Genomic DNA, 23,615 nt, shown 5'->3' with positions numbered 1-23,615 from the left:
GTTGGTGACCCCATGCCCTGTGTCCCCTACCCCTGTGACCCCATAGTTGGTGACCCCATGCCCCATGTCCCCATGCCCGGTGTCCCCCACCCGTGTGACCCCATAGCAGGTGACCCCGCACCAAATGTCCCCATGCCCAGTGTCCCCATGCCAAGCATCTCCCTCCCACGCCTGGTGTCCCCATGCCAGGTGTCCCCTATCCGTGTGACCCCCTAGCGGGTGACCCTGTGCCATGTGTCCCCGTGCCAGGTGTCCCCGTGCCAAGATTCCCCATGCCAGGTGTCCCCATACCACGTCTCCTTGCCGTGCGCCCGCGTGCCAAGTGTCCCCTTGCCGTGTGTCCCCATAGCAGGTGACCCTGTACCAAGTGTCCCCATGCCATGTGTCCCCATGCCAGGTGTCCCCTTGCCAGGTGTCCCCATGCCAGGCATCTCCATCCCAAAATTCCCCACGCCAGGTGTCCCCATCCCCAGTGTCCCCATGCCAGGTGTCCCCATACCACGTCCCCTTGCCGTGTGTCCCCATAGCGAGTGACCCTGTGCCATGTGCCCCATACCAGGTGTCCCCTTGCCAGGTGACCATCCCCATCCCAAAATTCCAACCTCCCCATGCCAGGTGTCCCCATACCCCATGTCCCCTTGCACCAAGTGTCCCCGTGCCATCAGGGCCCCTCGGTGCCACCAGCAGCCCCTGCAGGTCCTCGGGCTCAGCGTCACGCAGAGGTGGCACCGTGGTGGCACCCGGGGGGTGGTCCCGTGGAGACGGGGCTGGTCCGGATGGGGGTGGGCAGGGGACAGAGAGGGGCTGGGAGGGCACGGCCGTGGGACAGGCGCCTGGCACTGTGTGACCTGGGGACACTGCAGGACACCGCAGAACAAGGAGCATTGACTCGAGGTTGCTGTTTAATGTCTTGGGAGGTGGGACGGGGACAGGGACATGGGACAGGGCTGGGGGCCATCGGGGTGGAGAAGGTGGGATGGGAACAGGGGGATTGGGCTCCCCCTGCCTCAGTTTCCCCAGGAGAACCCGGCTCGGCTGGGGACACAGCATCAGGGCAGGAGGGGACCCAAGAAGGGACCCAGGAGGGGACCCAGGCGGGCACCTGGGCGACCCCAATCCCTTTACCTAGGGGTCGGGCAGGCTCTGCCCATCCTCCTTGGGCTGGCACCCCGCGTCCCCAGCCTGGCTCAGGGTGCCCACCTCCTGTCCCTGGCGGTGCGGGGGGCTGGCACAGAGGGTGCCACGGGCGGCCACGAGCTGCGGGGCCGCGCGCCGCAGGAGCTCCAGCAGCGGGCACTCGCAGGCCCAGGGGTTGCCCGAGATGTCGAGGGACAGCGGGGGGCCGGGGGGGCGCGGGGGCAGCTCCAGGGCCCGCAGCCGGTTGTGCGCCAGGTCGAGGACGTGGAGGTGGCTGAGGGGGGCAAAGAGGCCGGCGGGCAGCGCCCGCAGCTCGTTGCCCTGCAGGAAAAGCAGGCGCAGGGCGGGCACGGGCACAAAGGCATCGGGGGGCAGCGCGCGGAGCCGGTTCCCCTCCAGGTCGAGCCGCTCCAGCTCCCGCAGCCCAGCCAGCGAGCGCCCGTCCAGGCTCTCCAGGCGGTTGTGGGACAGGTCCAGGCTTTGCAGGGACACCAGCGGGTGGAAAACCTCCGCGGGCACCTCCGCCAGCGCGTTGGCCCCCACGTCGAGCCAGCGCAGGCGGGCGAGGTGCTGGAACCAGGGGGGCTGCAGCACCCGCAGGCGGTTCCCCCGCAGCACCAGGTGCTGCAGGAGCTGGGAGCGCTGGAAGAGGCGGGCGGGCAGCTCGGGCAGCGCGTTGGCCGTCAGGTCGAGGACGCGCAGGGCGGGCACGGGCCACAGCAGCTCCTCGGGCAGGGAGGCCAGGAGGTTGGAGGCGAGGTGCAGCTCCTGCAGCTCCGGCAGCCCCGCCAGGGCGTCGGGAGCCAGGGTGGCCACGGCCGTGAATTCCACCGAGACGGCCAGCGTGGTGGGGGGCAGCCCCCCGGGGAAGGTGCGCAGGGTGGGCTCGGTGCAGACGAAGCGGGTGGCGTTGGGCTGCGGGGGGCACGGCGTGGAGGGGCTGCTCAGCACCAGCAGCAGCAGCGGCAGCAGGATCTGGCCCGGTGGCACCATGGTGCTGGTGCCGGAGCTGCGGGCAGGAGGCCGCCGTCAGCCGAGGGTTGTGCAAGCCCTGCAGCTCCCAGCCCCGCCACCGCCTCTCCAAATGTCCCCGTCCCCGTGTCCCCTGTCCCCAACCCCGCTCCTGGACCCCCCCCCCCAGCCCCGTCCTCACCTCCTGCAGGGGTCGGCCAGGCTCCTTGGGGACTGACGGTCCTGGTTCCTTCCTCCCCGCTGGTGGTGGCCGTCACCGAGCTGGTTGGTGGCTCGTCCCCACGTGCCGCTCGGGAAATCGCCGCCTTCGCTGGCGCTGCCAGCTCGCACGGTGCCAGAACTGGGGGCAGGGGCAGGGTTCACATCCCCTCGTCCCCATCACCCCACAGCATAGGGGGGGGACACGGCATTGACCTCCTGCACACCACAGGGGGCTGGGGGCACGGTGGGGGCCCCCCCACGGGCTGTGGGTGTCCACAAGAGGGTGCGAGTGCGCGGAGATGGGGGTGGGCGCGCACGCTGGGAGAGGAGGCTTGGCGCAACAGAACGCGCGCTCCCCCTGCCCCAAATCCCCCTCCAGCCCCAAATCCCCCCCAGCTGGCCCCGTGCCCCCCAGGGGACCCACCCGTGGGACGTGGCCGTCCCCATTTCCACGCTGCCGGGATGTGGCCGGGCACCGGCAGCAGCCGCACGCCCCGGTGCAGGCAAATCCCCTGGGATGTGGGGAGCGCCCAGCACCATGACCTGCTTTGCCTCTCCCCGTGCCACATCCCGGAGCCCCCCCCGGAGCAGAGAAGCAGCATCCGAGGTGGCGGCGGGGAGGGGAATTCTCCTCTTGTAAACAGAAATTTATTGCGGGGCTCCGGGGTTATACAGAGACGTTTCCGCTGTCGCATGCATGGCCGGCCCGGGGCGGCGGGGTGCCCGCGGTGCCCTGGCACCCTATTTACAGCGTGGGGCAGTGCTGCGGGCCGGCCCCCCCCCGGGGCACGCAGCACCCGCAGCCCCCCTGTGCGCAGCCCCCTGGGGAGCACTGGGCTGACCTGCCTCGGTACCGGGGGGGTCCTGACCCCTTTTTGCCCCCCTCCCCTTCTCCCTCCTGCCTGCAGCTGGGGCAGGGTGGGCACCAAAAGGGCACCCTTTGCCAGCAGAGAGTGGGGTCAGTGGGACCCCCGCACCCCGGTGAGAGCAGGGCCCCCCCTCCAGGCTCCAGCCCCCAGCCCCCAGCAGTGCTTTTGAGGAGGGGGGAGCTGGGGGCTTGGAGCTGGGGGGGGGCTGCTCGGTGCTGTCCTGTCCGGGTGTCCCCAGGGTGCTGGCAGCACCCACAAGCCCCCTGAGTGCCCAGGCAGGGCTGATTCGGGACTGGGGGGCTCCGGGGAGGTGCGGGGGTACAGCCTCGCTCTGCCTCAGTTTCGCCCGTGTCCGTGTGTCCATCCTGCTGCCTCCCAGGGATCCCCCCCCAGGGCGCAGCGGTCCCTGGGTCCAGCCTGGGGAGGGGACGGGACAGACGGACACCCGGAGCACAGGGCACTGCCCCGTGCCAGCCGGGGACAGTGGGGACAGGTGGGGATGGCCCCAAACCCTGCCCGGGCGCACCCGTCCCCCATGCAGCATCTCAGCCCTCCCCGTGCCCACCGCTCCTGCCCTGGGGTCACCTCGTCCCCGTCCCCAGGGAACCGGGGGGGGGACCGCAGCGCGGCGTGGAGGTGGAGAGCGTCCACAACAGCGTGGGCAGCGCCCGTGGGTGCCGGGACGGGCAGCGGGGCCCTATTTGCCCGAGGGAGTCCGCTCCACGCCGTAGCGCAGGAGGTGGTGCAGGTCCGTGAGCGCCCTTGGGGGGCCCGCGCCGTGCGCCCGCGGTGCCGTGCCGTGCCGCCCGTAGCCCCCCGCCGGCGCTTCGCCGCTGTTAAATGTGTGGTTCCTCTTGAGGTGGGCACCGGGGCGGCCCGTGCCGTTGTTGGCGTTGAAGTTCAGCTGCTCGGGGTGCCAGGGTGGCCCCTCGGCAAAGTCCCCCCCATCCCCACCCGGCGCCGAAACCACGCGCCGGCGGTCGGGGCTGGGGCGCGGCGTGCCGGCGAAGTCGCCGTAGGAGCTGCGGGGCGGGCGGCGGGCGCCGGTGGCGGGGGGGTGCTGCCGGGCACGGGGACCCTCGGGGGGGTCCCGGCCCCAGTGCCCGTCACCCGAGGAGTCGCTGAGTTCGGCCTCCAGCTCCTGGTCCACCAGGATGGCGTGGCAGGAGAGGGGCATGCCGCGGGCCGGGCGGCCGGGGCCGGCGTGGAGCCGTCCAGCAGCAGCGGCGGCAGCAGCGGTGGCGGCGGTGCCGGGGTCCCGCAGCGCGGCGTTGATGATGTTGTGGCTCTGCTCCCAGGTGCAGTTTTGGAGGGTGCCGGGGCAGCGCTTCTGCTGCAGCGGGGTCTGCTCCGGCGTGGGCAGGACGCCCGAGTCCAGGTCGTGTTGGCTCGCCTTGCCCAGCTCCTTGGGCCAGCCGTTGGGCATGAGCGGGGCCAGCAGGGCTCCGGGTTGCCCCCCGCGCGCTCGCCGCTCGCCCAGCCGGCTGACGCTCACCACCGACTCGCTGTGTGCCAGGATGGTCTCCTTGTCCTTGCGCCGCGCCAGCTCCTTGCGGTCCCGGTGCCCGATGAACCAGCAGACGCTGAAGCCCGAGATGACGGCGCCGATGACGAAGGCGGCCACGGAGGAGATCACCAGCAGGTTCACCGACACCAGCCCGTCCGGCTCGTCCACGAAGCTCTCGGTCACCAGCCCTTGGTGACGGCAAGGGGGGGGGCATCAGGGGACGGCTGCGGTGTCCCCCCCCGGTGTCCCCGAGCCCCCTCCCTGCCCCACACTCACCCTCGCACTCGCCCAGGTGCGATGTGCTGCCACCGGCAATGTCCTGCTCGAAAGCTGTCCTGTGAGGGGGGAGGACATAAATTTTTTTTGGGGGGGGTTAGTGCCTAACAGCCTGGCAGAGGGCTGGCAGCTTGCTTCAGCCAGTGCTGAGTTTGCTGGGGTTAGGTTCGGGGAGCTGGTGGAGCTGACACAGCTCAAGCTTTGCAGGCTCTGGGGAGCCCCCAAGACCCCCCCGTTCCCCTCGTGTCCCCCCCCCTCTCCGTTACCTGGGGCTGGGCTCCAGGAAGATGCAGGAGCCCTCGGGCGTCCAGCCACAGTACGGATCGCGGCTCCCAAGGCAGTTCCTGGCAGGGCACAGCAGGGTCAGGAACACCCCCGGCACAGGGGGGGCGACACCCCGGCCCCCTCCAGGAACCCTGCCCCAGCACCGTGCCTCAGTTTCCCCCAGCAGTGCTCCCAATCCCAGCCCGACCTTGTCATGGGACAAACCCACGTGGTGTCAGAGCCCCCCCCCTCCTCGCACGGAGCCCCCTCACTCACTTCATGCAGCCCGAGTGCTGCTGGCAGCGCGCCACGGGCACCCTGGCCACGCACGGGGGGAAGGCCAGCAGCAGGGACCCTGCCGCCTTGTCCAGCTCCAGGCCCAGCAGCCGCCGCTCGTCCTCCGTGTCCCGGCCACACCTGGGCATGGGGCAGAGCTCAGCTGGTGGGGCAGAGACCAGCTCCCCGCCGGGGGCTGGTCCAGAGGAGGGAGCTCACCCGTGGGCCCCCGTCTCGTCCACAAACCCAATCCTTGTATCCTTCTGTTCCTTTCATCCATCCATCCATCCATCTGTCCGTCCGTCCTTAACCACCTCATTCCTGCTCCCATTTCACCTTGCAGCCACCAGTCAATCCCTCCACGACCACCTCATCCATCCAAGCACCCCATCAGCCCGCCCACCCACCCATCCATCCGACCACCCTCTGTCCACCTTACCCACCCACCACCCATCTGTCCATCCACCCATTCATTCATTCATCATCCATCCATCATTTTCATCCATCCACTCACCCGTTGAACCACCCGTCCATCTGTCCATCCACCCACTCTTCCATCAATCCATCAATCCATCCATCCATCCGTCCATCCATCCGTCCGACTGTCCATCCATTCGTCCATCCACCCACCCTTCCATCCACTCATCCATTCACTCATCCACCCACCCACCCTTCCATTCATCCGTCCGTCCGTCCGTCCATCCATCCATCCACCCACTCATCCATCCACCGTTCCATCTGTCTGTCTGTCCGTCCATCCATCCATCTGCCCACCCTTTCATCCACCCACCCACCCACCCACCCATCCATCCATCCATCCCTCCCTCCCTCCCTCCCTCCCTCCACCCGTCCGTCTGTCCGCCCCCCCTACCTCCCCGGCTGGTAGGTCTCAAACTCCTCCAGGAAGACGCTCTGGCTGCCGGGGGGGGCGGGCGCGGGGCTGCGGGTGGCGTTGGGGTGGATGAGGAACTTGAGGACGGTGCCCGTGCTGGAGCCCAGGAACACCACGGTGTGGTTGCCCCATGGCCCCGCCGCGGTGTCCACCACGATCCTGCGGAGCTGGTACCTGCGGTGTGAGCCGAGCGAGGCGCTGGGGAGCCCACGGGAGGGGAAACTGAGGCAGGGTGGGAGCTGGGATCCCCGGGGGGGGATGGACAGATTGCAGCCAGCCCCCAGCGGGAGCCACCGGGGAGCGTGGGGGGCAGTGGAGGTCCCAAATGGAACCAGTCCAGATCCCAGCCAGACCTGGCCCGGATCCTGCGCAGGAACCAGGCGGACCCAGAGCAGATCCCATCCAGATCCCGGCTCAGATCCCGGCCAAACCCACTCAGGATCCAGCCTGGATCCCCTCCCTGCCAATCCCAGTGGGTCTCCAGCCCAAATCCCACCTGGGATCCCCCCCGTGACCCCTCACAGGACCCCAGCCGGTCCCCAGCCCCATCGCCTTCCCCCAGCCCCGTGCACGCCCTGCCTGCCCTGCCAGCGCGCCCGCGAGCACCGCGTGATTAATTCCCCGTCAAGCAGCAATTAAGGTAGATTTAATTAGGATGAGACGATCTCAACTGCAAAGTTTATGAGATTTATCAGGTCTCCTGGTGCTCGCCCGCCGCTGGCACGCGCCCCTGCGCCTCTCCGCGCGTGCGCAAGGGCAGCGCTGGTGGCTCCCGTGCACCAGCGTGAGCCGTGCACGTGGACACGGCTGTGAGCACCCCACACGTGCACGGACACCCCCGGGGGACCCCCCCTTGAACCTCCCCAGGCCCGATCCTACCGCCGGGAGCTCACCGGCTCATGGTGCGGACGATCCAGGGCACGTTGCCCAGGGACGGCACCGCCTCGTCCATCAGCGGGTGCGTCTTGACGAAGGTGAGGATCTCGTCGGGGAAGGTGCTGGAGGAGTTGTAGCGCATCCCCGGGGCCGCACAGCACCCGGGCCTGCCGCCACGGCACGCCGGGGCTCAGCGCCGTCACTGCACGGCTGGCACCTGCCCCCATCCCCATCCCCATCCCCGTCCCCATCCCCATCCCCGTCCCCGCCAGCACCAGCCCTCAGCACCACTCCCGTCCCCATCCCTGTCCCCAGCCCCGTCCCCATGTCCCTTTCCCGTCCCCATCCCTGCGCTCACTCACTCACTCACCGCGGCTTCGGCACCAAGTCCTCGGGCACCGGCGTCCAGATGGATTCGGGGGATTTCTGCTCCCGGAAACGTCCCTCGAAGACGGCGGCCACTTGGGTCATGTCGAAGGCGCACACGGCCGAGCCGGGGATGCTGCAGAGACACGGGCATGGGGTGAACACCCCGAGCCATCCCTTTGTCCCTGAGGGGGGGCACTCGGTGGGGTCCCAGCCCAGCTCGGGGGGGCTCAGCAGGGCTCGGGGCTGACCTGTTGGTGGGCGTGGAGAAGACGGCGAGCACCACGGGGCGCCCGTCCAGCTCCAGGATGTCGGTCACGGCCTGGATGACGTTGAAGTAGAAGTGCGAGTCGCCCGGCACGGAGCAGTTGAGCCGGGCCTTGAGGAAGGACGTCCACTGCTTCTCCAGCACCCGCTGCGACCCCCCCATGTCGTTCTTGCACACCCGAGCCACTCGGGACACCACCACCTGCCAGGGACGCCCTGTCACCGCCTGGCACCCGGCCCCGGGGACGGTCCCCTTGGCCCCGTTCCCACCCCATTTGCCCCCTGGGGTCACCGCGGGGACCTCTCCCACCTTCTCCAGGTAGTTGTACTCCATGGCGATCTCGCGGAAGAAGAAGTAGACGTGGCTCCTCCACTCCACGGCATGCACGAAGTAGGGCTCTGCGGGGACAGCAGGGTCAGGGCTGCTCCGGGACGGGACCAAAGGGGACAGGGACGGGTGCCACACCGAGCCACGGGGCACCAGGCACCCCAAAACCACCTTTGAACCACTTGGAGTCGTGCTTGACGGTGCGCAGGGTCGGGCTGTCCCCCAGGCTGCGGTAGATGACGGCGTCGATGGCCAGGAAATCTGTCACCGTGGCCGTGAACAGCATCCCCCCTGCGCGGGACAGAGGCGTGAGCGGGACGCGGGGGTGGGCACGGGGAGGGGGACGGCACGTGGGGAGGGGGGGGACGGACCTGTGAACAGCGCCACGTTGGCATGCTTGGGGTCGTAGGGACACCGTGCCATGCCACTGATGTTGTCCCCGACGGGCTCCAACGTGTCCATCTGCAGCGGGAGAGATGGGGACGTGAGGGGGGGTCACCATGGGGGGGCCACAAAGGGGACCATGGGGCCACGAACAGGGCCACCATGGAGCCATGAGCAGGGTCACGGGGCCATGAGCAGGGCCATGAGTAGGGCCACCAGGGGGCCGTGCAGGACAGTGGGGTCCGGCGGGCGGTGTCCCCACCCCGGGGAGCAGGACACCCCCACGAGAACTGGATGTGGCACCCCAAGGACTCCCACGTCGTGCTCACAACCTCGGGCACGTCCACGTGTGCCCTCCTTGCCGTACGACCCTGGGGGACCCCAGGTGGCTCCGGGTGGCCCCAGGTGACCCCAGGTGGCCCGGAATGACCCCAGGTGGTCCCGGGGGGGGGACACACTCACGCTGTAGTTGGCGCAGACGGGGTTGAAGGCGTTGGTGCCGCACACGAAGAGCAGGCTCTCGTTCCGCACCAGCAGCACCTTGATGAAGTTTCGGCACTCTGCCTGCACCGAGAGGGGGCCCTCAGCCTCCGCGCCCCCCTCCCCGGCACCAGCCCCGGGGGGGTCCCCCCCCCCAACCCCCCCACAGCCCCCTGGCTGCGTTTACGGGACCTGGCGATTGGATTTGTGGCAGAGCTGAGCCTGCTCCGATCAGCGGGCCAGAAATAATTAATTACAAACCCAATTATACGAGCCTCCAATAAATCACCTCGGACACCAAGGGTGGCAGGGAGCCGGGAGGCAGAGGGTGACACCGCAGGGGGGGGGGGACATGCCGGGAGCTCTGTCCCCATGGCACAGGGTGCGGGAGGGCGCAGGGGGGGCACAGGGGGGGCGCAGGGGGCAGGACCCCCCCGTACCTCGTGTTTCCCCTTCATCTTGCAGATGCTGATGTCATGCTGGTTCGACTGCCAGGTCAGCTTCTGTGGGAAGAGGGGGGGAGAAAATCCAGTGGGGGGGGTCAGAGTGAAGCCCCCCACCCCCTGCTGGTGTCCCCCCCCCCCAATTCCCCAAAGCCCCCCAGGGGCTCGGTGCTTACCCGGTGGTAGCGCAGCTCGCTGCCCGTGCCGGGCTCCAGGCTCACACGGTAAACGTTGTCCCTGGGGGGGGGGACACGGGGGTGTCACCACCCTGGGGGGCTCGGGGACACCCCCGGGGGCTGCAGGCTCTGGGGACAGCACAGAGCCCCCCCCCCCCAGGCTGTGCCATTGGGGTGCCCAACCCGCAGGGCACGAGGTTGGGGCAGATTTTGGGTGCCGGGGGCAGGTAGCGGGGTCCCTCCTGAGCAAAGGGGGGGCTGCAGGGAGGTGCCCCCCCCAGGGGAGGTTTGTGCCCCCCCCCAGTTCCCCACCTGTCCCCGATGAAGAGGGTCCTGTTGACCTTGAGGATGCGCTGGATGTTGAGGCGCTCGGTGCTGGCGCCCTCGGGGGCGGCCAGGCGGCTCCCCCCGTGGCCCACGAACACGGCGTAGTGCTTCACATCTGGGGGGGGGGGGGGCACGAGGGGGGGGGACACAGACACACAAAAACACAACACAGGACATCACGCTGCCACCCCATCCCCAAAACCAGCCAACCACGCTCCCCACCCCACAGGCGCACCCCAAAACCCTCACCGCATCCCCAACCCCTCTCCACGCCGTGTCCCCCCCCCATGATGCGCAACGCCCTGAGCCCCCCCCCCAACATCCCTGCCATGGGGGGGGCGACCCCCAGCAGGCACTCACAGTCCTCGGGGGCCACGGTGATGGGGCCGGGCTCCTCGGGGAAGGTGCCACGCGCCGTCCTCTCGGCTGCCAGCAGCAGCAGCAGGACCAGGGGGGCGCGGGGGGGCCGCATGGTCTCCCCCCGGCGCGGGAGGGCACCCGCAGCACCTGCGGACAGGGGACAGGTTGTTGGGGAGGGGGCAGCACCTGGTGTCCCCCCCCACTCCGGGCTGAACCCCATGGATCCCCCCCCAAAAGCCACCCGCACCCCAAAGCCATCGGAGCCGGCACCTTCATGGGGTGCCCCTGGTGTCGGGGATTTTTTTTTTTGGGGGGGGTCTCGGCTCGAGGTGGGGGTCCCGGGGCTGGTCCGGTGCCAGCCGTGGGGCTGGGGGGGACGCGTCTGGGATTTGCGAGGGGGAAGCGAGTTCCTTCCCCGGCTGAAGAATGTCAAAAATGCTGGGAAAAGCGGCCCCCACGCCCCCGCTCCCTCCCCGAGGCGCTCCCAGCGCCTGCGCAGCTCCGCACTGGGGGTACTGGGCCCAAACTGGGCCCAAACTGGGCTGTGGGTGTCCTGCGGGGTGGGAGCGGGGAAATTTGGGAACCGCGCAGCCACAAACCCCATGGGGGGGGGAAATAATCCTGTGCACGGCCAGGCTGGGAGCATGGGGACGTGGGGACGGGGATATGGGGTGGGGGGACACGGGGTCCATGGGGACATGGGGATGGGGACATGGGGATGGGGGACATGGGGATGGGGGACATGGGGGTGGGGGGACATGGGGTCCATGGGGACATGGGGATGGGGACATGGAGACGGGGGGCTTGGGGATGGGGAAATATGGGGATGGGTGGGACAGAGGGAGATGGGGATGGGGGGACAGGGGGATGGGGGACTTGGGGACGTGGGGATACGGGGACAGGGGGGTTCAGGGAGCACAGCCACCCCACAAACAGGGACATGGGGGGCGGTTTCCCTACCCCAGCCCTACAGCCACCACCCGAAACCCGGTCAGGAGGCTTGGGGGGGATCAATGGGAACGCAGCAGCCAGCCCCCACAGCCCCCCCCAAACACAAAGCCACCGCTGTCCCCGTCCCCTTTGGGGCCACCAGCCCCGTCCCTGTTGGCACCGTGTGGGGCAGAGGGGCCCGGGGCCAGGCTGGGTAATTAATTAACAGCCAGGCTAATTTAATTGATTAGCAATCCAGGCTGAGCGGCTTCAATCGAACCGTCGCCCTCCTCTCCCTGCAGGGGGGGGTGACATTGTATGGGGCCAGGGGACACCACGCCTGGGCCACCCGTCCCCATCCCTGTCCCCTTGGCAGCCCCACAGCCCCCCCGGGCACCCCCGACCCCGACCCCGCTGTGCCCCAGCCCCCGGGCAGGACCCGACCCCGGTGTCACAGCCTTGGGGACGAGCAGGCCCCGACCCCACAGCGTCACAGCCCCTGGGGCCACCAGACCCCGTCCCCACGGTGTCACAGCCCCGCTCACCCCCCGATGGCTTTTTGGGGAGGGGGGGACAACCGAAGCCCCCCAGGTCCCTGCTGGGGCCTCATCCTGCCCCCACCAGGGGCTCCGTCCCCTTTGGGAACCAGCCCGGAATTTATTAATTATCATTATTTTTATTATTTTGCGCCCGGGCTATTTTTTTAAACAGCCATTAATGATTTAATTGCGGTAATTAAAACCTCGCTGCCGTCTCCCCAGGTGGCTGTTGGAGGCTTGTACCGGGCCCCCCCCCCCCCCGGGACACCTCGGCGCAGGTTCCTCATTTACCCGCAGCCTGGGACCTCTCCCCCGGCCTCGTTACCCTAACGAGCTGCCCCACTTTGGGGTCCCCTGGCCTCGTTACCCTAACGAGCAGACCTCGGGTCCCCAGGGAGGTGATGTGGGGGTCCGAGGGGGGGGGTCCGGGGAAATCGCAGACCAATTCCAGCCAAATCTCATGGAAATCTCCAAATCGAAGCGAATCCCAAAACGGGGCAGAAATCTCCAAATCGGGGTAACTCCCGCACCAGTTCCAGCCACATCTCACGGAAATCTCCAATTCCACCCAAATCTCCCAAACGGGGCAGAGATCCCCAAACCAAAGTGTCCCCACGAGGTCCTGCAGGTGGCCGGAGGAAAAGGGGAGCCCTAAAAGAGGAGCCCTAAAAGGGGACCCCAAAAAGGGGGGCCCTAAAAGGGGGGCCCTGAAAGGGGGGCTCTAAAAGGGGGGCCCTAAAAGGGGGGCCCTAAAAGGGGAGCCCTAAAAGAGGACCCCAAAATGGGGAGCCCTAAAAGGGGGGCCCTAAAAGGGGGGCCCTAAAAGAGGAGCCCTAAAAGGGGAGCCCTAAAAGGGGAGCCCTAAAAGGGGGGCTCTAAAAGGGGAGCCCTAAAAGAGGACCCCAAAATGGGGAGCCCTAAAAGGGGGACCCTAAAAGGGGAGCTCTAAAAGGGGAGCCCTAAAGGGGGGGCCCTAAAGGGGGACCCTAAAAGAGGAGCCCTAAAAGGGAAGCCCTAAAAGAGGGGCCCTGAAAGGGGGGGCCTGAAAGGGGGCTCTAAAAGAGGACCCCTAAAAGGGGGGCCCTGAAAGGGAGCCCTAAAAGAGGACCCCAAAACGGGGAGCCCTAAAAGGGGGGCCCTAAAAGGGGGGCCAAGTCCCCTCGGGACAAGGGAAGGGCTCAGCCCCATACCAGCCACCCGAGAACCCCCTCCTGCTCTGCCCGCAGCCCACCCAAGCCCTGTCCTGGTGGGATTTGGGGTGCGGGACCCCCCCGGGGTCACCCTGGGGTGCTGTAACCCCAGCCGGGGGCTCCGGTGTCACCGTCCCCCCCCCGGCTCGGCGCTGCCGGGGAAACCTGAGCCTCGGGCGGCATAAATGGCCCCGATTGTGTGCGGGAAGAAAAGGCAGCGGCTGGGGGGGGGGATAAAAAAAAAAAAAAAGGGGGGGGGGGCGGCAGCGAACAGGGACCCCCTGTTTGGGGACGGCCACCGTGGGGAAACTGAGGCAGGGAGCGGCAAGGGGGAGCGGTGCCCCCCCGGCAGGGGGGGTCCCAATGGGGTCGGGGTCTGCGGGTTTGGGGTAAGCGGGGGGGGGGGCCATGCCCATGCTGTTTTTTATTTTATTTTTTTTTTTTTTTTTGGGGGGGGGGGGTGACAGGCAGGCACACGGCCACCCCCCGGGCACGTCCCCTGCTCCGTGCCTCAGTTTCCCCATCAGACACTGCCCGTCTGCACCCCCCCAGCTTTGGGATTTGGGGGGGGGGGGGCACACAGCCTTCTGCCCCATCTCTCCCCCCCCTTGCCTTGCACCCCCCCCCCCCACAACACAGCATGAGGCGCAGCCCTGCAGTTTTGTGCCCCCCCTCCCCAAATTACAGCCCCGATCCTCTGCAACCCTTCATTGCCTTTTGGGGGGGGGGACACTTTGTGCCTCCCCCATCCCTCCTGAGGATGGGACCCCCCCTCCCCGCATCACCTGGGCCCAAATCCCACTCCTGTCCCCCCTGTCCCCCCCCCAGGTGCCCCCGCTTTGCCCACCTGAGCTCCACCGCTACTGGCCACTTGCAGTGGGTGTTTGGGGGGGGTGCTGGGTCGGTGTCCCCCCCCCCGGCAGCCCCCAGACTCCGGTGTCCCCTCGGCACAGCCCGCGAGCCGCTCAGCTCCCGCATGCGCGCGTGGCCCCCCCCACACCTCTCCGGCTCCTCCGGGACCCCCGGGTTGGGGGGAGGTGGGGAGCGAGCCCCTGTGCCCCCCCCCCGTGTGTGTCCCCCCCCCAGCCGCACCAGGTGCCAAGGTAGGGCTGATGTCACCGTAACCGGAGCCGCCCCCCCCGGCAGCTGTCACCGCGCCTGGGACCGCTTCGAGGTGGGGGGTGGCCACCCCCGGACCCCCCCCCACCTCGCCACGGTGCCACCGTGACCCGGGACACGGAGAGAACCCGGGGGCGGGGGGGGGCGCACGGGGGTCCCCGCAATGGGGTCACCCCCCCGGGGGTCTCCCCAGCAGCGCGGTGCTGGTGCCAAGGCTGTGCGCCCCCCCCCAGGTTCCTTTACCCCCCCCCGCGGAGTTTATTTCATCTCGGCCGATTTCCACCGGTCCTGGGGAGCTGAGATTTTTTTTTTTTTCCCTTTTTTTTAATATTTTGTCAAATATAAAACCATAAAAAAAAAAAAAGCACCTGGAGGTGCGGAGAGCCCTTGGGTTTCAGCCCCCAAAACGCAACTTTCCGCGGAAAAACGGAGGCGGCGGCCCCCATCCCGCAGCCGGGGATTATTGGGTTCGTTAGGAGACGTTATCCCCCCCCCAAAAAAAAACCCATAGCGGGGGGGGGGCTCCGAGGCGTTACCCAAATATCTCCCTTTTCACATGGATTTGCGCGGTGCTTGGGGCAATCAGCGCAAAGCGCCCGAGAGCGGCGGTAATTAGGTATGCAAATGAGGCCCCGATAATAAGAATAATAAGAAACGCTGAAAAACCCCAAACCTGGCCCGGGTCCCCCCCCCCGGAACCCACCCAGAAGCGGCCACGCGCCCCCACCCCATCCCCACGGCGCGTTTTTGGGGACCCCCCCGCGCTCTGGGGTTGGGGCAGCGCCGTGCGGGGTTTTGGGGTCACCGCGAATTGAAGGTTTTGGGGTCACCCCCCCAAAAAAAATAAAAAAGCAAAAAAAAGCAAAAAAAGGGGCTCGGGAAGCCCCCAGCCCAGCTGCTGCTGCCACGCAGCCCGGCTGCCCGCGGTGTGGGGTGGGGGGGGGGACACAAGGGGCCCCCCCCCCCCAGGTTTCCGTTCCGATGGCAGGGCCAGGAAGCAGCTGTCCCCGCGGCGGGGACGGAGCAAATGTCACCCCCACCACCTGGCACCGTCCCCAGCCCCCCCATGTGTGTGTCCCCCCCCCCCCCCCAAGCAACGCCCCCCGGGGTGTGGGGGGGGGACACCGCAGACACCTCCAAGGGGGTGCCAAGAGGATGCGCCCCCCCCCTTGCCCTGTGTCCCCCGGCCATCCATGGGGTGCCCCGTGCTGGTGACAGGGACACCAGGCTGTGGGTTTTTTTTTTTTGGGGGGGGGACACTGTTGCAGCCCCCCCCCCCCTTTTTACCTTGGCGCTTCCGCGGCGCCGCCGGCTCAGATGTCGCCGGCGGGGCCCCCCCCCGGCCCCGCGCTCCGGTTACCGGCTCCGCTTACAGCTGCCGTTTATAGCCCCCGGGCCCCCCCCGCAGCACCCCTCGCTGCCCCCCCCCCCCACCATGAATCCCCCCCCCCTTTGGGCCCAGGCGTTGAGCTCCGGGGGTGGCAGGGACCCCCTGGTCCCCTGGGGGGCTTTGTCCCCATCACCCCCCCCAGGAGCGTCCCTGTTCCAATTCCCCCCCCCCGTACTCAGCACCCAGCTTGGGTGCACCGGGGGGGGGGGGGACACGAGGGTGCCACCCATAGGGTGGCTTTAATTTGCATATTTAATCCTCCTCATCTGCATATTGAGGACGGTTTCCTATCGAGGAGGAGAAAATAACCCCGGGGTGGGTGCCGGGATGGGCACCCCAGGGTGCTGGGGCTGTGTCCCCCCCCCCGTGCCACCCGTCCCCAGGGCACCTCTGGGCACAGCCACTGCCCCCCTTGTCCCCAAAACCAGTGTCCCCTTTGTCCCCAAAGCCACACCAGCCCCTGCTTGTCCCCCGTTGTAGGGGCACCCTACAACAACAAAACCCAGCTCCAGGTGGGCACCCTACAATAACACCCCCCCACACCCCAAACTCTTCTCCAGACCCGGCATTAAAAGCCCCCCCACGACACGGGGGCGGCGTAAAACAACTTTTAGGAGCACCCCAACCAAACAAAGCAGCCGAGGGCACCCCGGTTTTGGGGAAACAACTTCCCAATCGCGATCTCGGGTCCCGGGAACCCGGCGCGGAGAGCCAGGCGGGCAGGAGGAGCCCCCGTCAGCCTCCTCGTTTTTTTAAGCCCTAATAAAAGTTTATTTGGTGGCGGGGTTTTTATTTCCTCTTTAGCCTCCCCCCGCGTCTCCCCCAGGCCGGGACGCGCTCGGCTGCCTCGCTCTCCTTGGGAAAATGTCACCGTTAATTGCTCCGAGGCCAGGCACCAGCGCCTCGACCCGAAATTTCGACGCTTCAAGAAACTTATTTGGAGTTCAAGCAGATGAAAATCGCCGCCGTGCCCCGCGAAGGCCGGCGGAGAGGAGCCAGGGGTGCGGGCGGCCCCCCGAGCCCCCACTTTGTGCCCCCCCCATCCCTGCTCCAAGCCAGGCACCTTGCGGGTGCGCTGCGGGGTGAGCGCTGCCGGGGGAGCAGCGCCCAAATTTTGGGAAGGGGCTGCCCCGGTGCCCCGTTCACCCCCTGCCCCATGGCACAGCACAGCACTGCTCTGTCTGGGGGCCACTCGGGGCCCCCCCAGAGCCACGACCCCCCCCGGAGCCACGACCCCCCTGCTTTGGGGCACACTGGAGCCGGGCAGCGCGGGCACCGGAGAGGGGGCCGTGGTTTGGTGGCGGGGAACAAAGAGCCATTGTTTGCAGTCGTGCCCCCCCCCACGCCTCCGCCCCCGCGCCCGCTGCCTCGCCGGAAGGTCAGGTGTTGCCTCGCTGCCCCCGAAAATGCTCCGTGCTCTGCCACTGTCCCCAAATTGTCCCCGTGGCACAGGCCGGCGCTCGGCTCCCTCCTGGCTGTGGTGCCCGGGACCGGGCTGGGACCCCCAAGGGTCCTCGCCCTGAGCTGAGGTGGCCTTGGGGACACCTCCAATGGTGCCAACGCCACCCGGTGCCACCACCCCTGCGGTGCCATCATCACCCTCACATCTTTGCACAGGGGGGGCTGCAGGAGCCGGGGGGCTGCACTCACATTCCTCCTCCGTGCACAGCTCAGCCCCCCCGTGCCAACCCCTCATGTCCCCCCCCAGTACCACCACCAGCACTGCAAAGCCCCCTCCCGGCCAGGAAGGTGTCAAAAAGTCCCCGAGCCACCACCACGGGACACGGGGACCCCCGGGTGTCCCCCCCTCGGGGCCGAGCAGATGCGCACGGCGAGGCAGATGTGTTGCTAAGGGCCCAGGAGTGGCAGCAAGGAGGGAAAAAAAAAAAAAAAAAGAAAAAAAAAGAAAAAAGATTATTGATTCCTGCTTCCGGGGGAGGAACCGTTCAAAGGCAGAGGGAGCCTTTGAGGAGGATTTCAAAGGGCCGGGGAGGGAGCGGGTGCAGGCGGCTCGGTGGCACCGGGGTCCGTGGGCACCGGGTGCCTGCCGTGTGTGCGCCGGTGCCGGCGTGTGCCGGATACCACGGGTGCACACGCATGTGCAGGAGTCGGTGCAGGCACACGGGTGTGCACAGGTGGCACAGGTTGGCACCGGGTTTTGTGCGGGTGCTGCTGCACGTGCACGACGCCGGCACGGGCACGCTGCTGCCAGCTTGGGCACGCTCCCGCTGCTGTGTGAGCGTGCAAGGCACGGAGCTCATGCGCTGCGTGCACAGGAGTGCACCCAGCTGGGTGTGCACGGGCGTGCAGGTGCCCGTTGTGCACGTGGGGGTGCACGTGGTGGCACGCAGGGCTGGCACGAGGGCTGCCACGCACGTGTGTGCACGAGCACGTGCAAATCACGGGGGCCGTGCACGAGGCGAGGGCCACAGGAGGGGGGGCAGGAGCTGCTCCCCACGAGCACACGGGGACCAGCAGGGTGCAGGGGGCCGGGCAGCACCCATAGGAGCCATCCCCGGCCACCGCGCACCCGGCCCCGGGCTGGGGACCCGGGGGCTCGCTGGGGCTGGTGGGGGGGGCTCCCCGGGGGTGGGCGCGGTGCGGGGGCTATTCGCAGCGCTGACCTCACGCCGCGCAAGCTCACTCCCGGAAAGGTGAAATGAAGGATAGGGCGCAGCAGGTGCCGGGGCAGCTGCCGGGGTTATTTGCAGCTCCGCGCTCGCTACCTGCTGCTGCCGACACCGCACCGAGCCGGGCAGGATCCGGCCCCTCACGGCGCAGGCGGGGACGGTTCCTGGCTCCCGGCCTCCCAAATCACCTTCGGAACGCTTCCGAATTCGCTGGCACTTTATCTCGACGTCCCCCCGGCGGGCGGTGATGAATTGGGCCGCTTATAACCCGGTTATGTTCCAGCGCCGAAACCCGGGCGGGATCCGACCTCGCCGAGGGGACGTGGGTGCTTGCCCCCCCCCAGAGCCGCTGCCTCTGCCCATCCCCTCCTCCTTCGCTTGGTTTGGGCACCGCCGGGCGGGATGGCGGCGGCCACCTCCCCAACCCAATCCTGGCTGTGCCACCCCGCTCCGTGCCTCAGTTTCCCCACTTGACACCCAAACACCCCGTGGGCGTTCACAGCTCTGGGTCACCCCAACGGGGACACCTCACGGAGTGGGCTGGTGTCCCCCCCCCGGCACCCACTCGGCCTTGAACCCAGCGCCAGGGGACCGACAGGAGCACCCTGCACCGAGCGTGGCCGCGGCACTGCGGGGTTTGATGGGATTATCCCCGTGGGCAGGATTACACGGGGGAGAGCCGGGGATTAGCCACGGCGCATCAGCGCGCTGCCTCCACCACCACGGCCAGCCTCGCTGCCAGCCAGCCGAAGACCTCTGCGCCGCACTGGGAGGAACTGGGAGGAACTGGGACTGAGCCGGGGCAGCCAGGCCCTCGGCCATGCCACCGGGGTCCCCAGGGAGCTCCTCTGGGGACCGGTGGCTTCGTCAGCCACCGCTGCCTGCTGTGTAATTAACCGGCTGCCGCTTGCGGGAACCGCACAAAGAGATGAGAGGGATCTTTCTTTCTTTCTTTCTTTTTTTTTTTTCCTTTTTTTTTTTTTTTTTTAATTTGACAAAATTGTAATTAAATAGGGAGTAAAAATCCTGTTAGCACAACCCGGCCCCGCTGGGAGGCTCCTGCGCTCCAGACGAGCCTTCTCCTTCTCCCTCTCCCTCCTGCCTTCGCTGAGGGAACCGGCACCTCGCTCCGAGCCGTGGCCACGCTCCACAACCGGGGGGTGGGGGACGGCAAGGACGAGCAGGAGGACCCCAAAAACCACCCCCCCTCCGTGCCGGGGCTGCCCGGGGGGGTCTCGGCACCATCCCTGTGCCACCAGGCCACGAGGGGCTGGCACAAAGCCGGAGCCCCCTCGGCATCACCAAGCTCCGCGGGAAAACCTCACCAAAAACCTCACCAAAAACCTCACCAAAAGGGACCCCGAGAGCGGCCCCCACGTGGGAGATGTGCCCCCCCCCACACCCCCCCCAGGCCCTGGCTGCTCCCCACCGTGTTGGCGTGCGCAGCTCAGCCCACCGAAAAATTAAATCGCGCCCAGACCGGCAGGTTTAATTAAAAATCCTCGGGCTTGGCTACGGACACGAGGCGAGCCCGGTGCTGCAGCGCGGAGCTGCGGAGAGCCCCGGGACGCGGCGAGCACGGCGGGAGGGGGGGGGGGTCTCCAGGCTGGGGAGGGAAGGGGGTGGCAGAGGACCCCCCCCCGGCACCCGTACGGCACAGCCGGTGCTACCGGTGCGGAGGATCTGAGGACACACTGGTTTAACTGGGAGCCGAACCATCACGTGGCTCCTGCTGCTGCTGCTGCTGCCGCGGAGCGAGGGCCGAGGGGGCGTGCGAGGGGGACGGTGGCACCCAGGCGTGCGCGGTGACACCCGGGGGGGGGGGGACGGTGGCACCCGGGCATGTGTGGCACCCCCCCCCCCGTGACTTCCAGCCAAGGGGGGGGCTCCTTGTAGGGCTGCGAAGCCCCCGAAACCCTCCCAGACTCTGGAGGGCACCGGGGGTCCCTCCGGCCCCGCAGCGGGGAACCGCGCGGCCACACGCGTGTGCTCACACCGCCCCCCCCTGCACACCCCCCCCCCCGCGTGCACCCCCCCCCCACGGCCCCGCAGCCCGGTTTTGGGGTGAGATTCAGAGCCTTTGGGGCTGGGATTGGGGCGAGTTCCCTTTGTTTATGGGATCGGCAACGCCGAGCCCCAACGGCTTCGCAGCAGGTCCTTGCGCTCTGGGAAGGGGCCGCGCTGACCCCCCCCCCCCCGCAGCCCCCTGCCCTAAAGGGACGTTCTGGGACCCCCCCCCAATCCGCTGTGCCCCCCCCGTGTCCCAAACACAGCCACGTGCCCCGGTGACAGCGGTGACCCAGTTCCCGTGTCACCCCGGGGACACCGCAAAAAGGGGTCCTGGTGGTGAGGGGGGGGCGCATGGCTCACCACAGCCCTACAGCAGGGGCTCAGCGCCCCCCCCCCGGGATCTGCATCCAGGCACCTGGCAGCACGACCCCAAAGCTGGGCGGGGGGGGGGCACAAACACCAGGGGGGGGGCTCGGTTTGCACCCGGGGCCGGATCCTGCCCTCTAGTGCCACCAGTTCAGGCCCTAAATTTTGGCTAAAATCACAGGTGATTTTAGGCGGGGGGGGGCACAGGATGGCCTCAGAGCACCCCCCCCCTCCCCAGTGCCCCCCCCCCCAGCAGGATCCTGCCCTACAGCAGCCCAAAAGGGGCCAATCTGGACCCAAACGGGACCGGGGCGAAGGCGCTGGGGCCGGGTGGGCTGCGATTAAATGGGGGGGGGCACAAATTAGGGGGGGGGGCACATCGGTGCCACCTCTGTCCCCATGTCCCCGAGCTGCCACGAGGCAGGTGGCATGGGGGGGGGACGTCCCGTGGGGCAGGTCCCTGGGCACAGTGAGGCCGTGCAGCACCCGGCTCCATGGGGGGGGTCCTTTTTGCGCCCCCCCCCCCCATGACTACCTGCCCCCCCCCCCACTGGGTGAGGGGAAACTGAGGCAGGCCGGGGCCGGCGGCGCTCACCCAAGGTCACCCCGAGGCCAGGCCCCCGCTGCGCCCCCCCCCCAGCCCCATACGGGGGGCACCCAAGGGTGCTGGTGGGGCCCCCCCCCCCCACCCCAACTGAGCTGGGGGGGGTTGAAGGAGGCCACCTTGGGGGGGGGGGCAGGGGGATGCTGGGGGTGCCCAGGGTGACAGAGCAGGATTGGGACCTTGCCCCCCCCCCCAAATTATTTTGGGGTTACGTAACCCCCCCCCAACATCAGCACCGTGGGGGTGTCACCCCAAAGGGGGTGCCAGCCCCCCCCCCCAGACCCACTGACACCCCCTGTGGGGGGGTCCCCGGCCGTGCCCTGCAGCCCCCCCCCCCACACACACACAGGGGGTGCCCCAATTTTGCAGGGTGCCCCAATTTTGCAGGGTGCCCCCCCCCCCAAAAAAAAAAACACCCTGCCCGCACCATGGGAATAGGGAGGAAAAGTTACGGCCCCGTCGAGACACTGCCAGGCAGCCCCCCCTTGCCCCCCCCCACATTTTTTTGGGGGGCTCCACCATCTCCAGCCCCATGGGGCTCATTGTGGGGGGGGTCCCTACTGCTGCCCCCCCCCACTCCAAGCCCTCGCTGCCCCCCTCCACCCTTTGGAGGCTGCACTGGCCATGCCCCCCCCCCCTCCCCCATTGCAGCCCCAACCCAGCCAAAGCTGCATTTTGGGGGGGGGGGGCACACACCGGCCCCCCCCCATTTCATTCCTGCCCCCCCCCACAATACCACAACCCCGGCTGCTTCCCAAAGAGGCGGCGGGGGCAAAACGGAGCCCGATGAAGCAGGCAGCCCCCCCCCCAAAAAAAATCTCTATTTTCTCCAGGGTGGGGGCTGCCCCCCCCCAGGCTCAGCACCTCTCTGTATCCCGGGGGGGGGTCAGGATGCGGGACCGGGGCTGGGGGGGGGAGCAGGGTGCAGGATGGGTGCGGTATTGGGGTACTGGGGGGGGGGGGGGGCTCCAGGGTGCTGGGGGGGGGGCACGGGGGGTGCTGGGCTGGGGGGGGGTCTCGGGGGGGGCAGGGAGAGGGTGATGGGAGGAGATGGGGGGGGCGGGATGGGGATGCTGGGGGGGAGCCGAGGAGCTGGGGGGGGGGATTTGAGATGCCGGGGGGGGGATGTTGGAGTGGGGGGGGGCTGCAGGATGGAGGTGCCAAAGATTTTGGGGGGGGGGGGGGCAAAAAGAGAGGGGGGGGCACCGCGGTGCGGGAGGGAAGGGGCAGGGAGGGGCAGGAGGGGAGCGGGTTTGGAGAGGTGGGGGGGGGACACACACACAGGGGGGGGGGAGCGGGGGCCGGGGGAGGGCCGGGGTGCGGGCAGGGGGCGCGGGGGGGGCCGGGGGGGTCCCTGCAGCCCGTGACCCTTCAAGGTTCCGCCTGCTCCGCCCGGGGAGCCGCTAACAAAAGCCGCTTCCCAATGCAGCAGCAGCAGCAGCAGCCGGGGGGGGGGGGAAGAAGGAAGCAGGGCCGCCGGGGGGGGGCATTTTCCTTTTTTTTTATAATTTCCCCCCCCTTTTTAATTTTTTTCCCCCCCCGCCCCACCACCCCGGGGAGAGCCGCAGCCTCCCCAGCCCCCTACGGATGGAAAAGGGGAGGGGGGGGGGCGAAACTTCACCCCCATTCCTTTTTATTTCTGGGGGGGGGCACGGATAAAAACCGGCAGAGAACGGCTGAGATTTGGGGAGGGGGGGGGGAACCGCATCACGGAGAGGGGGAGGACGAAGGGGATGGGGAGGGGGGGGGGGGACCGGCCGCGATCTTACCTTGAACCCCCCGGGGGCCGGAGATTTGGGGAGGGGGGGGTGCTCCGATGGGAAGTGTGTGTGGGGGGGTGTCAGGGCTTTTTTTTTTTAATATATATTTTTTTTTTGGGGGGGGGGGCACCGCGCACCTGCGCCCGCCGCCGGCTCGGCTCGGCTCGGCCCCGCTCCGTGCGCGCCGACGCGGCGGGAGGCACCGGGCGGGGCTGACAGCGGAGAGAAGGGGGGGGGGGAAAAAAACGAGGAGGGGGGGGGGCGAGGGGGGGGGCACGGCCGGAGCCTCCGCACCCCCCCCTCGCCTTGTCCTGCCCCCGGTTCCCGTTTTGGAGAGGGGAGGAGGGGGCAGCGCCCCCCCCCTTGGGTCCCCCCCCCGCCTCTCCAAGCTGTGTCGGTGCCCCCAGTTCGGCGCTGGGGGGGTGTTGGGGCCCCCCCCGGCACCCTGACCCACTAGTGTCCTCCTTTACCCGCCCCCCCTCAAAAAGGCTCCCCCCCTTCCTGCACCGAGACCCCCCCTCTGGCCCCATAGAGGTGCCACTCCCCCCCCCAGCCTCAGTTTTCCCCTACAAAAGCCCCCCCCGCGTCCATCCCCTCTCTGCCCCTATAGAGCCGGCGGGACAGAGCCCCCCCAGCCTCATTTCCCCCCCCCAGCACTGGCCATACCCCCCCGTGC

General features: G+C 68.2%; 2 protein-coding genes across 5 annotated transcripts; both read right to left on the bottom strand.

Moving 5' to 3' along the window:
• Positions 1-884: 884 nt before the first annotated feature.
• On the bottom strand, positions 885-2,772 carry LRG1 (leucine rich alpha-2-glycoprotein 1). Its single transcript, XM_027472259.3, has 3 exons — positions 2,735-2,772; positions 2,291-2,449; positions 885-2,146 (listed from the first exon to the last, which is right to left on the bottom strand). The coding sequence occupies exons 1-3, from the start codon at positions 2,755-2,757 to the stop codon at positions 1,126-1,128; spliced, it is 1,203 nt and encodes a 400-aa protein (XP_027328060.3). The 5' UTR covers positions 2,758-2,772; the 3' UTR covers positions 885-1,125.
• Positions 2,773-2,942: 170 nt separating this feature from the next.
• On the bottom strand, positions 2,943-23,065 carry SEMA6B (semaphorin 6B). Of its 4 annotated transcripts, none has more exons than XM_027472247.3 (17): positions 22,949-23,065; positions 10,402-10,548; positions 10,027-10,156; positions 9,715-9,775; positions 9,536-9,598; positions 9,078-9,179; positions 8,603-8,693; positions 8,403-8,522; positions 8,214-8,302; positions 7,888-8,105; positions 7,641-7,772; positions 7,288-7,437; positions 6,374-6,592; positions 5,503-5,643; positions 5,229-5,306; positions 4,963-5,021; positions 2,943-4,874 (listed from the first exon to the last, which is right to left on the bottom strand). In XM_027472247.3, the coding sequence occupies exons 2-17, from the start codon at positions 10,511-10,513 to the stop codon at positions 3,877-3,879; spliced, it is 2,763 nt and encodes a 920-aa protein (XP_027328048.3). In that variant the 5' UTR covers positions 10,514-10,548; positions 22,949-23,065; the 3' UTR covers positions 2,943-3,876. The 4 variants fall into 4 exon arrangements, with proteins under 4 accessions (XP_027328048.3, XP_027328044.3, XP_071885270.1 ...); XM_027472243.3 differs by lacking the exon at positions 22,949-23,065 and adding an exon at positions 13,908-14,126; XM_072029169.1 differs by lacking the exon at positions 22,949-23,065 and adding an exon at positions 10,672-11,020 and having other exon boundaries at positions 6,374-6,568.
• Between the last annotated feature and the right edge of the window lie 550 nt (positions 23,066-23,615).

Source organism: Anas platyrhynchos, chromosome 29 (genome assembly GCF_047663525.1).
Source record: "Anas platyrhynchos isolate ZD024472 breed Pekin duck chromosome 29, IASCAAS_PekinDuck_T2T, whole genome shotgun sequence".
Lineage (NCBI taxonomy): Eukaryota > Metazoa > Chordata > Aves > Anseriformes > Anatidae > Anas > Anas platyrhynchos.
The sequence above is the reverse complement of the archived record's forward strand: the minus strand, read 5'-3'. Positions and strand labels throughout refer to the sequence as shown.